The sequence below is a fragment of the Melozone crissalis genome, unplaced genomic scaffold, assembly GCF_028551555.1.
Source record: "Melozone crissalis strain CALT ecotype California unplaced genomic scaffold, PUWL_Pcris_2 ptg000045l_1, whole genome shotgun sequence".
Classification (NCBI taxonomy): domain Eukaryota; kingdom Metazoa; phylum Chordata; class Aves; order Passeriformes; family Passerellidae; genus Melozone; species Melozone crissalis.
Genome location: NW_026535823.1, coordinates 28,115,792 through 28,133,003, shown reverse-complemented (window position 1 = coordinate 28,133,003; position 17,212 = coordinate 28,115,792). Strand labels below are relative to the sequence as shown.

Here is a 17,212-nt window from a genome sequence, read left to right as displayed (position 1 = left end):
AACCAGTCATTAGCTGTATACACATGGCTGGGGTTCAGTTTCACAGAAACAGGATACTTTGCTTTTCTGCACTGACTGAGAAGAGGGAAATGCACTGACGTACGGGGCATGTAGGCTTGAGCTTTGGGATGCCACTCTTGCTTGTGTGAGACTGGTTTCTGCAGCACATGAGCTGGTTCAGTAGAGCTTTGTGCTTTCTGAGCATCTCCCCTGTGAAAGTGCCTGTGGCTGACAGTGCAGTGCCTGACCTGGGCTGGCCTGTGATGTGTGATCACTCTGGGAGCAGCTGTGCCAGCCTGGCCCAGGCTGATACAGCCACAGGAGACAGGCTTGGATCCCCCTGCAGCACCAGGACTGGGGAGCAAGGCCCACCAGCTTGTGAGGAGCCCCAGCTTGGCTGTTGCTCATGTCTTCCTTCCTTGCTTTGCTTACTGGAAAGCTGCTGCTGATGATTTGCGGGGCAAATAATGCACGAGGCTTGCTTCTGTTGTATCACAAGGAGTGATTCTGGAGCTGTGCTCTTCTCATGCTTTCCCTCTTGCTGACTTGCTGAACACGAGAAGGAAAAAATTCTTGGTTTTCTCTTTTTGGGAACTTCCAGAGGTTGCATTCCTCCCCCCTAATCTCAGCTAATTTCTTAGTCAGCGTGCTCAGGATCACATGGATTTCTGCCAGGTAAGTAGGGATTTTTGTGAGCTGTAGTCTGTTCAGTCAGCAATCATTTTAGCTGTAAAAGGCCATGGCTTAGCATGGGGCTCAGATGACACACATACACTCAGCTTCCAGCTCCTTTATTTTTTAAATGGCTTTAGTTACTCCCTCTCTGTTTTTTTGGTTTGTTTTTGGTTTTTTTTTTTTTTGCAACCTAGCCATAGGGTTTAGATCTATTCTGTAAAACTAGTGCTAAACCAAACAAGGCAAACTTAAGAAAGGCTTAATTAAAATAACAGAAACCTCACACTCACTGAATCTATTGCTGGAGCTCTTTTTGCCTGTAAACAAAAAATTCAAATAGCTGTTTTCCCCCCCGCCCCCCAGTTTCATAAGTGGTTACTGAGCTTCTGCAGTTGCTACATTCCTTAAAAAGTTGTTATTTCTTTTTTGGTCACACACTAGGGGACTCCATTGTTTTCAGTGGTGCCTATTGAGTTAGGCCCATCGACAGCAGAACTCATTCTGGGTCATTAACTTCGGAGGCACAGTAGTATAATTTGGTGACTTTATTCTGTTTCTTAGCAGACACTTGCATTAAAGTCACGAACACACAAAACCAGAATAACCATCCTCCTCCCTTCCTGAAAACGCTGAGAGTCTTAAAGGACCTCTTAAAGATCTTCTAAAGGACCCGTTAAAAGACCATTGCAATTCGTAAAGTTGTGTTTAGGCACATATTAAGCAAAAGTAGCAAAACAATGCTGTTGTCTTATGTTATTGATTCTAGTGCTGTGCTGTTCTAGTGTTGACAATTTAACAAGGTTCCTTGGAAAAACTGGCTGTGTTAAGGAGAAGTTTCACACAAACGATTCATGATCTGGAGAATATACTGTAGTGTGAGAAAATGAAGAAAGCAGACAATTAATCACTGAAGGTAGGAACCAAGGCTGAAGTTACCTACAGAGGGAGAGAGGACCAGGTATGTCAAGTGTTTTCAGCTAGCACACAAAGTCCGAATGTGAGACCCAGTGTCTGAACTGAAGTCAAACAAGCTGAAGCTATTTAAAATTCATGCTGAGAGCCATGGAACAAACTGCTACTGAAGCAATTCTCCATCATTTAAAGATTCCACTATGAGATTTGATGTCTCGTTAAAAGATGAACTCAAGATCCAACAGAATGTGGTTAAACTAGATGGAGATATCCCAGAGGAAATACAATGCACCAGGCACAGTGGCATTCTTTCTGGGCTCAGCCTGTAAACTGTGTGGTCTTTGGAAGTTTCACTCTCTTCCAGTGCTGTGCTTGATATTCACAGACTCTGTCACTTCACTCTCGAGGTCTGTTTCCCACTTAGAAATTTTTCTTATAAACATTTGGTCCTGACATTTAGGGAACCACACACACATTTTGGCCACACTTCATGTGCAGTGAACATTTTCATCTCCATTGCTCTTAATTGGCCTTTTTTTCCCAGCACCAAAGTCACATAAAAGTGCAGGTGATCAAGGTTAGCAGTATGCTAAGGTGATGGTAAAGAGGAAAGGAAAGGAATGGAGAGTTTGCCCAGACTTGTAACAAGCTGAACTTCCTCTGTGACCCCCAAATCTAGTCCGAGTAGAAGTTTGTTCTGTGCATGGCTCTCCGCTCTCTTTGGTTAGTCAACAATGTTTACTGAGTTCCTGGCTGCACTCCTTGTATCTCTAATTGAGCACTGCTATTAAAATGCAGATGCCAGAATTCTCTGTGCATCTTTGGATACGCAGTTCTGGAAGACTTCCTAACTCTGATCTTGCTTTTACTAGGTTTGTAGTGCTGTTCATTTCACTGCCTGACTGACAACCAGACAGGAACAGAACTGGGCTCAGAGACAGTATGATTAATGAATTACTCTCAGTTCCATGGGATGGGTTGGATCAGCATGCTGGAATGACTTCATGCCTTTCACGTATTCTTGATGGCAGGGATGGTCAGCAGAAAAAGTGCTGTAGATCTGAGGAGTCAGCCCTAATTAGAGTTTTGAGACTTCTCTAACGCCAGAGTCTGGACATTGTGCAACTATGTGCTTGTTCCTGAGAGTTTTTGTTTAGTGTTTTATGCTGCTAAGTTGGGTTTTGGTATGAGGGCACCTTGATGGAAGCAACCTTTACCTCTGCATGAGTGTGCATTTGCTAAGTTCCATTCTGGGCTTTCAGGGCATTTTTCAGAGGGCAGTTTGATGCACCAGTAAAAACCAACAGCAAAACTGGATCATGCCAGAGGTTCATTAATCTCATTATTCTCTGTTTTACCCAAGAAAAAAGATAAATTAATCCAGATAAGATTTAACTGCTGGATCTGCCTGCCATTGTGCTGCTGGCTCTCAGGGAGAGAAGTCTCTGTCTGGTACCAGCTGCAAAGAACAGGATCTGATAGTGAAAAGTCTGGAGACAAAAGGTGTATAAAGTACAGAAAAAGGACTGCTGGAGACAGTTCAGAAGAGAGACAGAGGGAAGAGATCAGAGCTCTGGAAAACGTGATTTATGAGAAAAAAACTTGAATAATGAGAGCTGTGTAACACTGGCGAGAGAAGACTGAGTGGAGACAGCCTGCAGAAACATAAAAGGTTGCTATGGAGGGCAGGAGAACAGACTCCTCTCCGTGTCCAGTTTGGACAGGACAAGATGTAACAGACTAAGCTGAGCTAAGGGGCTTTTAAGTTAGACATAAAGAAAGGAATTCCTAAGTCAAGTGAAATGACTGAATAGTTTGCTGGAAATGCTGGGAAATTGTTGGAACCTGTGAAGTAGATTGGTCAAACACCCCCTTGAGTTTGTGAGGCTGGATTATGCTGTGAGGATACAGGACAGAGTAAATCATGTTCTGAAGACTCAGCCCTGTTTTTCATGATTGTGTAATGTGATTGTCAGGGCAAAGGGGTTCTCGTGGCTCCAATGATTGTTCTGTATCTGTTTCTTCACTGGCATATCCAGCTTCATGTAATCCCTGAGATACCTTGTTCACAGGGCTTGTGTGGGAAGTGCAGATGCAGTTTATGGAAGGCAGCATTGCTAAATAAAAACAGAGTACTCCACATACCTCCTAATCCATAGCAACTGCCCACTGTCATCACTGCAAGATTCACAGAGGCCTTCTAGCAGGAGCTGAACTTCTCATTGTTGTTTACTCAGTGTTCATATAAGACAGTACCCTTCAGTGAGAATATTTTCCTTTTTTATAACATTCTGTTTACTCTTTAATTTTTCTTCATCCTCATATGTCTGCTTTTCTTCTTCTCTGTGCCTTCACCTTTTCACAGCAGCTTCCACAATAGCCTTGTTCTTACCCTGTTCCACAGACTGCTGAAAAACCCCACAGCAGAGCGGGTGCTGGTGGGGGTGCCTTGGTTAAACCCAGAATCTGACATTTGGAAGAGATTGATACAATCAGGATGTTCAGCCCTCCCAGCTGTTGCCTGAAGCTGCCCCATTTTGGATAAATACCTGAACTATCTTTGGATAGACACCTTAGTTACATGTAAGTCACAGAGTAGAGGATTTTTTGTGTGTTACATGGCACATAGATATTTATTGCACCAAGAACTCATATGTTTGACACTGTCCTTCAGCAGACTGTGCTTACTGGTGGTACATTAAGTTGTGTGTTTAATAGGCGCTGCATATGTCTGCAGCCCTAAAACTGCAGTCAGAGGAGAGTCTGCAAGAGGCCCATTCATTGGCACTGAGTGCAGAAGGGTAAATTCAATTTGAGTAGAATTAGTCCCAAGCATAGTTCTGGTAAAATAGAAAACGACATTGCAAATCACTTGATGTTAAATATATTTCAAATCAAGCCATGAAATAATGCCAAAATCCTGGCAGAAAGAAATGTCAAACAATGAAAACAGCAAATGAAAAGTAGCAGGGGTAGGCTGTTGCTCTTTTCAGCATATGTTGTGGAAACTGTTTGTTTGTCTTGAATTTTCTTTCTGGCAGTGTTAATTGTAAGCTGCAAAGAGGCCATTACTGTATTAGGTATCAAGTGTTAAGTGATCAAGGAGATGGTGTAGGTGGAACATTTGCCTCTTATGTAGTAGCAATTTGAGTTTTCATTGTAAAATAATATTCTGTGTAAGAGTACAAAGATGTTGCTAGGGGATGTGGGTTACTTGTTAGGTGTGAGAGGTCTGCAGTGAGTCTGGATGGAGGCTGTGTGTGAGGATGTCTCCTTTTTTGTAAGGAGACAAGTGTAACTTGTCTCCTTAACTCTTTTTGTAAGAGCAAGTGTTTTAGGAGAATGTGTAATCTGCAGCAACCAAATGCATTTTGGCTGTAGCTTTTCATCCCTGATACCTAAAGAACCAGAAAACAATGTGTGGAAGCTCTTGCAACAAGTGAGCTTGAAGCAAAGACAGCAATGGAAAGGAGAGGCTCATGAAGCATCTCATAGGAAAAAAGCTTAATTCACACTTCTGGGAGGACCAGCAAATGGGAGCCAACCCATAGCTGGCAGTGATGAGCATGTTTGCTGACTCCCCTCCACTGTATTCCATGTTCATGTTGGAGCATTCCTGCCACAGAGCAACATGGCAAGTTCTTTGTAGACTCCAGTGCATTTTGATTCCTATTGTGACTGATTTTCTGTCTCTTTTGCCTGTGAGTAGACTGGTTTCCAAATGCACGTATCAGAATTACCCCCACAAGACTAAATGTGCATCCACATCCCACCAGACCTCTTCCTCCACCCAGCCTGCACTGAGAAGAACAAAATGCTGTCTAGTTACCAGTTTCCACCATTCCTCAAAGTTTATTTTTCTGTGTAACCCCAGGTGATCTACAGTGATTCTGTCTTTGTAGCTCTCACTGACTTAGTGACACTTCGGGCTCCTAAAAATTGAGCCCAACATCTTGATGGAAATATTTTTTGTTGTGTTGGGGTTTTTTCCTTTCTAATGTATTTAGTGTACTGCTGAGCCAGGCAGACATGAAATTCCTTCTTGGAGTATGTTTATATAAGACATATGCAAGGTGCCATATGGCAAAACCCCAGCTTTCTTTCCCTGCACATCCTTGTGTTTCAAATGTTTGGGAGAGCCTGTACCCCTGTGGAGTCTTTACATGGTCTGCTGGCTAGAGCTTCCATGGAAAAGAGAGGCTAAATGGGCTAAGTAAAATATAGGGGAGTGGAGATCTGGGAGTTTAAAAGTTCAGGGCTTAGTAAGTAAATGGGAAAGCAATAACGCACATGCAGTTCATAGTAGGCATGCTCTGGCTTTTAGGGAATTAAATGACTTAGAGGACAGAAGAAAAGGAATAGATTTTCTCATTCTCTGCATGCATGGAAAGATCCTGATTCCCAATGGAATCAAGTAATCAGTTATGAAAGCATCTTTACAAGGGAAAGAACTCAAGTACCTCATCTCAAAATGTGTGACCTTCTGTCTTGAAAGAGTTGCTGGATTTCTTTCAGCCTACAGGCTCTGTCTAATGACAGAGCTGTGAAAACCCTGGTGTGTCCTTTTAGTGCAGCAAAAAAGACAAACCAAGAGGGCCAAGGGCAGGTGAGAGTATACATAACCCAAAACAGTGTATGGTTGTCTTAAAGCTTATACCAGAAGCACAATGGCATTTAGTTGGGGTGTGTGGATATCCTACCTATCAGAAATATTGAGAATTGAACCTATTCCAAACATGGTCTTCTTAAAAAAAAAAAGCACATCAAATTTCATTATATTGAGCTTATATTCTCCAAGTGCTCATTAGGAGGGTTTGGGGATTTCCTTTTAATTAAAATAATGTTTGTTGAGCTTAATTTTTTCCTAAAACATTTATTTTTTAAATGTTTTTCCCCCTGTTACTAAAACCCAAGTAGTGAGGAAAGATAACTGACCACAAAAAAGGCCAGATGTGCTGAGAACAATATTTTTCAAATTGCCTGGCAACAGGAAAAGGGTGATTCCAAGCCGAAGAGACTCTGTAACAATGAACGTAATGACAAGACCTGTGTTTTATCCAGTTATAAAAGATTTGTCCTAGTTATTACAGAAGAGGCCAGTGGTCATTTTCAGTCTGCTCTTATCTCTGTTTGGATGTATAATTTAAAGGTCTGAGATCCAAATAGAAGCCAAGAATGTCGAGTTTCAAACCTGCTTGTAGGGAAAGACTAATTTTGGTAGTAAACAGTGTATTTCTCTATTTCTTTGGGAATCTCTTCACTATTGGCTAAAACAGTTCTGTCCTTACACATGTAGAGTCTAACTGAGAACATCAGCCGAGGCTGTGAAGTCAGTGGAACTAAAGCTCACGGCATGTGTTTTCCTGAATCTTGGCTGTACTTGCTAAGTTGAAAAAGTGTTGTGCAGGTCTCAGATGGAAATCTAAACTTTGTAATATTGCAGCTGGTTTAGCAATGAAAGATGTGGTAGATTATTTTGTGTTCTTTGCTGCCTTTAAAATACCACGATAAAGTCGAATATGGGAGCCAAATCTATTCACATGCTTGAAAGTGAAAAGGTTACAGATCTATAAACTTCTGAAGTGTTTTCAAATTGTGTTAAGCTGGACTGATACAGAATTAACCATGTTGCTTTATTCGGTAGTGCCGAACATACACATTCGCTCTGCTAAAATACTGTGTGTAGTCTGCAAAAATAAATTCCCCAGAACAGAAATATAATGCAATCCAAGTAACTAGTTTTAAAAATAAATTGAACATGAAATAACAAATATGGATGTAGCCAACACTTAGGGTCCAGAATTTACTAGAAGGACACACATGGCTTGTATTTATCTTCCATGAGTTCTCAAGATTGATACTCAACAAATTATTTCTCTATCTGGGTTGTTTTAGTTTACAAGGGTTTTCTTAGTCCTTCTGTCTTCACTCATACATCAATGTGAAAGCAAAGAAATAAGTATTTCTGTTGTAGGATTTTATTGCATGGTTCATAAATCTTGGAGGAAAGAGACCTTTATTTTTTATTCTAATCTTATTCAGTGCTATTGGTTTTAATCCTAATCTTTTATAGATTGTTGTCATCTGTGTCTATTTGGAAATAGGCGGAGGATCTGTTACCCCTGTTTGAAACACCAGTGTAGGATAGTTTTGGTCTTCACCTGACTCTCACCATGTAGTATGGTCTGCTCGGTGATGAAGAATGTTTTGGCTCTCACTGTGTTTTTATTAAGGTAGTGTACAAGCATTATAAATAAATGAACCCATGTCTCTATCAGCTGTATGAAGCAGACCTTAAAATGTGAGCAGGTTGTAACTGATACAGAGATCCAGAGTGAACCTGGGGTGTGGTGTGAGCTGCTTTGTTCCTCTTTGACATAGGAGCTCTTGAATGCAGCAGTGAAAATTTAGTGCTGCTACTGTTAACCATTTCAGTCCTCAGGGAAGGCAAACAGCAACAAAAGATATTCAGAGTGCAGGACTTTCTCCTGTGAAGGAGTGAAAAGCCCAAATGTCCAGAGGTTTGTTGTGTATGAGATGGTGCAAATGACTGTGAAGAAACTGGCCAAGAGAAAATCTGAGCATTCCTTCTTTTTAGATCTGGAAGTCCTTGTTTAGGATGTCTTGTTTTCAGATCTAAGTGAAAATACCTGGAAATACTTGGGTAAAGTCTGCTAAGGCTGTAATGGCATCTGTGGCTAATCACTCCAGCGGCTTCTAAAATGTTTTTCCTACTCTTGTGTCTATAATATAAAAATTTAGACCCCAAACTCATATCCCTGCTAATAGTGGTTCACTGAAACAAAGGAGAAGCCATGTTTTTCCACAAGGCATAGAAAATCTGTCTCCACAGTCACACAGCTGGGCCTGCCTTGTAAGGGGTGTAAGAACAACTATCTACTTCCCATCCTTTGCTTTCTTTTCCTCTGCTACTTTTCTGCCCCTAAGGCTTGGGGTCATAGGATTAAGACAATTCCTCCCATTCACCATAGAGAATGGCATGACAAGCATAAAAAACTGCAGCAAAGTGTTGATTTTGTTGTTATTGTTGAAAATGTCAAAAATGGCCTATTTCATGAATCACTTTGAAGATTCTGTGTTTTGAAGCACTTGATTTGTTCATTAGAGCTTTCAGTGAGCAGCACAGTGCTGTGCATCTCTGCATGGGCCTGAATTACTGACTGTGCAGGAGGTGTGGCAGCCACCCCAAACATTCAGGGCTGTGGATTATTCAGGATTCATCACATGGAATGACCTGCTGAGTGTGGGTATGGCACCTTCTCTCCCATGGCTTTGCTGTGTTAGCAGCTTTTGAGTTAATAATTTCCTCTCAGTGCAGTGGAGGGATGTGGTGGCCTCTTCCATCGTGGATGATTTTCACTTGTTTGAGAAAATCACAAAATCTGGTGCTGTTTGGTCTTTGCTCGTCTCACGTGACTCATCCAGCTGCCAGTAACGGCGTTCCATTTCTCAGTGTTGTTGTGGTGGTACATTTTGGACATCACATCCAAACAAAACCAAGAATGGCAGCTTTTTTTTTTTTTTTTTAACTAGAAGTAATTAAAGAGAATAAGCAGTAAGAAAAAAAAAGGCAAATGACCTAGTTTGGTCTTTGCCGCAAAACCCACAACCCTCTGGGGATATCTAGTATGTTAGGCAAATATTTCAAATCTGTCTCTATTTTGAATGTGAGTCATTTCAATTAGACATCTTTCAGTTATTTGTTCATTGGTCTTAATTAGGTAAACTCCAAAGCACTGCAATATGCGTTTATTGTTGAATAATTACTCTTTTGGTAAGTTTTCTTGCTGTTATCTTCTTAGCCTTAATAGCTGATTTTGTCAGTAAGGGTGAAGCTGTCCTGAATGGTAAACAAGGTGTTCCCTAGGGAAGAAAAAGAGTTATTGCCTTTTAGTAGGGGTGTTTTAAATGTTGATCTCATTGTTGGACAGACAGGTTTGGCTTTGTGTAAGGAAATGCTCTGTTTTGTTCTTGGAGAATTTACCCCTAACAAGAAACGTAGGGCTGACGCTACAGGTCCTGACCAGTGTGAGCTGTCCTTCCCTGTGTGTAGCCTCATCACAGTCCATGGGATCAAATGTCACATGACTTAATCTGGCATAAATCAAGAAAAAACTCCCCCAAAGTCAGTTACCCCAAAATGAAAGAAGCAAGATACCCAAAATTGAACTAACTTGATTACTCATATGGAAGGAATTGCCTGATTGCAGCCTTTGCACACTACTGTATCAACTCCTTCCGTTCCCTTGTGAGCACTTAAATGTGAAGATATAAATCAAAACTGCAGGACACAAAAAGACAAAAGTTACCTTGATGGATTCCACTTCCATGAGATCCTTCTGGAAACTGTTCTGCTTTTATTAGATTTACTCTCTGTAAATTAGGATTAGTTTTTTATATGGATTTATGGAATGGCTATGGTATAGTGCAAGCAGAGTGAACCCTCTGGTCGAAGGCAAGGGAGTGTGTGCTCTTTTCATCTGTTACTGGTAAGTTACAGAATGTAGGTTAAAGGCCCCTCGATACCAGTGAAAGAAGAGATCTGGTTCCAGACATGGAAAGTGCTTAAATCTTATGTGTGCCAGCCAGTGATATTAATATTGTATAGAACAGCCAGTTGTCAAAGGGCCAGATTCTGTTCTCAGTTAAAGTGGTGTAAAGTGGATTTTTCCCCTTTTTTTCAGAGGTAATGAATTCGATTTCACATGTGCTTGGACACTTGAACACTTGGGTTGTCTGTGTTTGGAGATAATCTCACTGCTCTTTTTTTAGTTGCTTTGGGGGAAAAAGCCCATGAGCTGCTGGTGTTGTTCTTGTCCATCGTTGTTCCAGCTCACATGTGGTGAGCACATTGCAGAGGCCTTGGTGCAAGTGCAACTGCACTCAGGGCACTGTTGTGCAAGAAATTTTTAGCTCTTACTAATTAATCTGTAAGGTGCTTTGTGAAGGCAAATGGATGGGCTGAAACACAGAATTTCATGGATTTAGCATAAGTGTTCTGTTCCTTTGCAGGGAGCGAATGTGTTCTTTGATTTGACAGCTACAAGAGAAGATAATTATTTTTGACAGCACAGGGATAGTGTTCATGTTATTCTAGGAAATCTCTGTCTTCACACGAACAGGTATCAGTGTGTGCTGCAGTTGGTATTGCTGAGCTTTGGTGGAAGCTTCAAGTTTCTGTGTTTTGATAATATGATAAAATTGGTAAAGTACATATTTAGGAAGCCCTAATGAATTTCAGACTTGTGTCATTTGGGGAATGAACGAAAGTGTTTTATTACAATTCCAGTATAAATCTTAAACACTTAAAAAAGGATCTGCAGTATTTTGGAGGGAAGATACATCTTGACTGTATTCCAGGTAATTCTGCTGTTGGAAAGAGAGGAGCTGTGAATTGGGTATTGTAATATGATTGATTTACCATCTTCCCTTGGTGGTGTGGCCTTTAAAAACTTATTCACAGTGTTCAGCAGGGTATTTAGATACCCTTCAAATGTGATTCATCTACCCCAGTTAACAGTCCTGCTAAGGTAGGTATTGACCGTGAAGTGAGTTAAATTATGGTGCGATAAAGCCAGAATAGGAATGGAGTAAAACCTGATGGAGCTGTAGACTCCAGAGGATATAGTGATAATTTATGTCATGGTTACATGTAGGGCAGAGCTGATAGTTAGAAAGACCCACTATAAGCTGAAAGGCATCCAGAGGGGTTTTGAACACCTCAGTTCAAACCCACTGAATACAAATGACTGTGCAGGCCAGAAGATGCTTCATTACAACAGATCCAAATTCCTTGGCAATTAATTTTTGTTTCCTTGTGAAACCTTTCATTTCCACTGCCTTCTTGTAAATATGAGAATTTTGCAGGCAAATCCAAAATGAGTTTATGCAGTTGTCAGTGGAGAGAGTTCTTAGTCAAAGCCTTATCTCTGTTTTGCTTATTTTTTTGACAGTGAACGGTGGCTACAGTCACTGCAGTTTGATCTCTGAGAAGAAGAGCATGATGGACATGGAGGTGACGGGTGGCTCGCTGTGCAGGCAGGGTCTGTTCCTGCACGCGGGGAACTCCCTGGTGCGGGACCGGGAGCGGCTGCTGCACGTGGGCCAGCTCAACCTGGCGCACTCGGATCTCAGGTACCGCCCCACGTTTCACCACCTCGAGCCCTTGGCTCCATCCCAGCGCCACGGTGTCACCAAATTACTGCCTGGGAGGCAGGGATGGCACTTACACCCAGCCCAGTGTCCCCCACACGGTGGTTTGGCATGCCACCATCAAACCTACAGGAAGCCAGTGCCGCTTCTATTTCTACAGCATTTCCCTTAGTGGAGTATTTGCAGAGTTCCCATACAGCCACATCCTTGGGTTTTGCTTTTAAGGCCATAATGTGAAAATTTGGTCTCTGGTTTTGATATATACACTGTAGTTGGATATGCTATGAACAGAATCTCTATTTAAACATTTGCTATAAATTAATTATATGAAAACACAGAACTCCATTATTTTTTGTTGTTGTTACAAATTTAACATTACCAGATTTTAAACAAGTACCCCAAACAGACATCCATTGTGAATAGAAACCTGCTACAAATTAAAATCTATCCATCTATTTTAATTATGCTGCTTTTTGGCAGTGTATATAATAGGAATAATCTTGACCTTTTTGAAGAGCTGTAGAAAAGAGAAGCCTCAATAAAGTTGCAGCCTTTATCTTAGGTATTTGGGATATTTGGCACTCTGTGGATGGACCTATCAGGCTCTGAAATTTCCATATTCACAGCAAGGGGAAATATGGCCTACAGCTTGGTCTTGAAAATCTGACTGTTCCTGATTTTATTAAACATATTCATGCCTTGTTTCCCCTTTTCAATTTACTGGTGGGTTAAGAACATCTGTGTTTTCAGGAGAAAGAGGCACGGTAATGTGACGAGCAAGTGGAAAGGCTTTTTTTCATGTTTGTTTGCTTGTTTGTTTGAAAAGGATAAATAATATCCATGCAACAACAAAATAATCCACTATTGCCACATGGATTTGTAGATGCCTTTGCAGCTGGATATAAATCTTCTCCCTCCTGGTTTCTTTATGGCTCACTGTGGGACTGGCAGTTATCAACCTTTTTTTTTTTTCATTCTGTCAGTGAGGACAATTATGAAACAAAGATAATTAAGGCAGGAGCAAACAAAAGCAGGAAGAGAATACTCTGCTTAGATCTTTTTGAACCTTTTTGTAAATTTTATAATGAGGAAATGACAGATACCTTCATACCTAGCATCACAGTACCCATCCTCAGAAATATGAACCCCTTCCAGCCTCCATTTGGAAGAGAATTCCCAGAACAACATAAAGGATTGTTGACTGCATAACATGAGAAAGTAGCAGGTGGTAGGCCTGATTCCCTCCCTCTGCTTTGTGGCATGGTCTAAAGCCCTAAGACTCTGCTGCCTCTCAGTTTGGAAGTGTTTGGAGAACATCCTGAAGGACATTACAGGTTGTTTTGTATCCCACTGATCATGCTCTGCTTGTATGTCTACCTGGCTAAAACAGTGCATTTGTGGGCATGGGATTTGCAAGATGAAGCCAGTGCCCAGCTCTGCTCTGTGGTCCTCACAGACACAGAGTCTCCTTATAACACAGTGCTTTTCATGGACACATGGCACAGGGCCAAAGCCTTGGCGTTTGAGAGAAGGTGGACAGCATTTCAGACCATTTATTTTCATGTTGTTTGGATGCTGAAGATTATGGACAAGCAAGAGGAAAGAAGGTCCTTCCCTGAATAACTGAAAAGAGGAGAATGAGTGGCTCAGAAGTGCCTGAGCTGGGAGTGATGCCCAGGAGACGAGTGAAGTCAGTGGGAGCCAAGGGTGCTCTGTGCCTCCCCAGATCTCAGCCTTCATCAGAAAATGGATGAGAGAAGTAGGGCTGCAATTGTCAGATATTGGAGCACATGGACATCAGGACAAACTCTCTGCTTGTTTTGGCCAGCTCTAATGATCAGCACAGAGATGAAGGGAGACATAAATTCAAACAATATCTCTGGGTAGAACTTTGAACCTAGGTTATGGAACATCCAAGGAAAAGCCAAACAAACCAGGAAGCACTTCCCCTAGCAATCAAAAATCTTATTTTAGAGTTTGCAGTTTTGATTGTCTTTGTCCTTTTATCACTTCAATGCACTGAGACTTGTTATATCCTTCAGCTTCTCCCTGAAATTGTTTTCCCTTGGAAACTGTATTGTAGGGATGACTGCCTTAGTCCAAGAATCATGATCCCTCTTCTTCTGGCCCCTTTTCCCCACTCACTTATTAACTTTTAAGCTGTGCAGCATAATTGCTGCTACATTCTATCTGTGAATGCAATGTGTGTGGGACTGGAAAAGTCCCAATACCTTCCTCACCACAACTGGAGGCAGCACACAGCTAACGTTGGCCTTTTGTCAAATAATCCATTATCAGCTGCGGCAAACCCGCCCACACTGCGCTCAGTGTGTAAAACCCAGGGAAGGCATCAGAGCGCTCGGATAGTGTTGCACAGGGTCCCTGGATGTGCAGCACAGCAATCCCCTCCTTAAAACTGTCAGTTATCACCGGGTGCACATTTCCAGTGGCAGTGGAAGGCATGTATGTTTTGTAAATAATCCGGAGATTTCAGATATAGTCATCTTTTCCTCTGAGGGCAGTTGGGAGCTGCAACGCTTCTGGCGTGGTGCTACTGGCCTCGTGCTCTGGCTCCAATTACCACGTAAGGGAGTCTCTTAGGAAACACTGCCTCAGTATCCTCTGAGAGGCTGCTGTTACTCTTCAAAGGCCTCACACTCAGCTTTCATGAGCTTAAGAGGCAGTTCTGTTCCCTCAGACTGCCCATCCCTGGTGCGTGGATGCTCCCTCTGAAGGGAGGTTTGTGGGTATATTCTTCTGCTGACCCCGGTGTCTTTCCAGGATTGCTTATCTGGAAGCCCCTGCAGAGCTGCCCGTGCTGAGCCGTGTGTCCATGGTGCTCCTTGCACTGCCCTGCTCTCCTCTGTCCCTCTCATCTTACCTGTTTATTTCATATGCATTTATATTTGTATTTGTCCAGAGATTGTGAAATCCTTACAGCCAGCACAGCCTGTGGGTACCAGGCCTGGAATCTGCTCCACAGCTGTAAGAGAAAGACACTGGGAGCAAAGAGTTAATGGGGATAAGGGGAGCCCCCCTGCAATCTGGCTGCCAGACACCTTGTGTCACTCCTGCATTGGTTTTGCTTCTGTTCCCCTTCTCCCTTCAAACCCCTCAGGACAGGGAGAAATGAGCAGGGCTTTCCCTAGAATAGTGATGGCAAAATTCTGCCAGGAGTACAGGAACTTTGTATTAATGCACCTTGACATTGGGTACGCCAACACTCAAACACCAGGAAATTGAAGAAATGTCAGATTTCTCCCAGCAGTTAACTAACATGGGATGTATAATGTGTGTAAATATACAGTGCTACAGAGAAAACTGCAGATCCTGGAGAGGACTTGGTTCTGATCTGCACAAGCAGCCTGTGCTTATCATTTTGTAGGCAGAGAATGGAAAAGACTCATCTGTGGCAATAGGAAGAATAACTTTAGTGCCCTCATCTCCTTTGCTTTTGAAGTAAGGCATTCCAGCTTGCCTTGTGGTTCAGAACTCTCTTCTGTGTGTCACAGAATCTGCACTCCAACATCATACCAAATACAGTCTTGACTCTGAGTAAGATCCTCTTCTGGAAAGGTCGCTGTTCCTGAGGATTTTGGAAACCTAGTGTTTCTCAGGACAGGGATGTTTGTGTCCATCCTGCAGGTACTCTGCACTGACTCCAGCTTAATCAAAAACCAAACTTCTCTCATGGATTTCTGGCAAGATGGGAGCTTTACATAAAGCTTAATAATACAACACCAATTATCACAGGCTGAAATGTAAGGCTTGGGTTAGCTTTATATGATGTAGGAAATGTGTTGAGTTTACTTTAACCTGAGGCTTTGGGACCACTAAACTGTGATACAAACTGAATTATTTAGGAGAGTTTTTGTACAGCAGAAACCAAGTAATAGGAAATGCTGTGCCTGGCATGGCATGCTGTAAAGCCTTTCTCAGAATGAGTTTAAAACACCAATCTTTCACTGAGCAAACAGAGCAGGGTTTCCCAAACATATGCAATAAAAGTATACTTATGCCACATATTTTACAGACATATGGTTCTGTAAATGTTAAAAAATAACGTATGAATGCTGTTTGGTTTGGTTTTTTAAAATATAAATTTGTCATCTGCAGAAACAGGTGCTTTACATTTATCCAGAGACCAACTGTGCAAACCTAAAGGGAGAAATTACAAACAACGGTTTATGGAAACCTCTAAAAATTTTTAATGTACTGTTTTAAACTTTCTGGTGGAAAACAAATTATCTGATTGTTCTGTATCAGTGAATGCTGGGGAATTTAACATCTCTCATGATCTTAAAGGGTTTTTTTACATTAAGCCCTATTGGAACTTAGAAACCTGTCCGTAGTGAATGCAGTTTTCCCAGCTGTGTGCCTCAGACAGGTATCAGTTTTTGACAACCTTAATTTCATGGGAAGGAAGTATTTTTGAAGCTTTTGATTGTTGTTATTTTTTCCATCCCTTTTTGGTTTTTTTGAGGGCTATTACCAAGGAAATTTTAGAAGTTATCCCCGCTTCCCATCTTAATATTAGTGATGGATTAATGGAAATAATAGTGATAAAATAATCTAAAGTGTAAAATAAATGCAATTTATTCAGCAGGTTCATAGTTTAGTGTATAAATGTCCAAAATACTTTTAAGTACATGTGTTTCATGCTTTAAAATGTGTCAGACCTGTCTTAGCTGTGGTGTCACACACAGGCGGCCAAATGGCTGGGTTTTCTTCAGCTTTTGTGGTGCTAGCATCATAAAAGCATAAAATTCATTTAAGTGGAACATGTCAGCTTAAGAGCCACGGGGCACTCCTCTGGAGGGTTTATTAGCTCAGGTACAGCTTTCCTGCACACAGATGTACTGTTTCCTCTCCTTGGTCTGGCACGATGAAGCCATAGGTTAAACCCTCCCATGCTTTGGGGATATGTAAGGAACACCCTCTGCTCCTAAGAAAAAGCACACAGTTGGATCATCCACAGTAAATGTTTATAGCTGAGATAAAATGTTTTATTTTAAGCCATAAACCAGTTGCTAACTGCTTGGAAGAAAATGCTAGGAGGAAATGTTTCTTAATGCAGTGCTTTTCTGAAAAGTCTTTTGTGGAGTTCCTCAAGGATCTGCTTCCTCAATGAATGGATTCAACACACATGAAAAATGATGAAAAATCACTTCTGCAAAACAGAACTGTGATTTACAATCCCATGCACTCTTTATTATGAAAAATGGAGATGGGAGTACATTGGCTGCCATTTTAAATTTACTGGCTGTGAACTTTTTATTCTGTGGAAGTAAATGCTCAGCGGATCTCTCATTGATTTTGGAATGCTGGTTGAAAGCACGCAATTCTTCTGCTGTATTCCTTTTTTCCTCAGTGATCTGGCTCCTTTTTTAAGTTAGCAAAGGAAAGCATGTCTCTAACATGTAAGCAAAGCTCAGCTAGCCTTTTTTGTGTC

The 17,212-nt window shown here is 41.6% G+C and overlaps 1 protein-coding gene across 1 annotated transcript in view; it reads left to right on the top strand.

The window, feature by feature from the left end:
• GLIS1 (GLIS family zinc finger 1) overlaps positions 1 to 17,212 on the top strand; it is a 177,966-nt gene that overhangs the window by 71,522 nt on the left and 89,232 nt on the right. Inside the window, 1 exon segment of the mRNA XM_054286108.1 lies at positions 11,562 to 11,742. Within this exon segment, the coding sequence (XP_054142083.1) occupies positions 11,562 to 11,742 (181 nt within the window).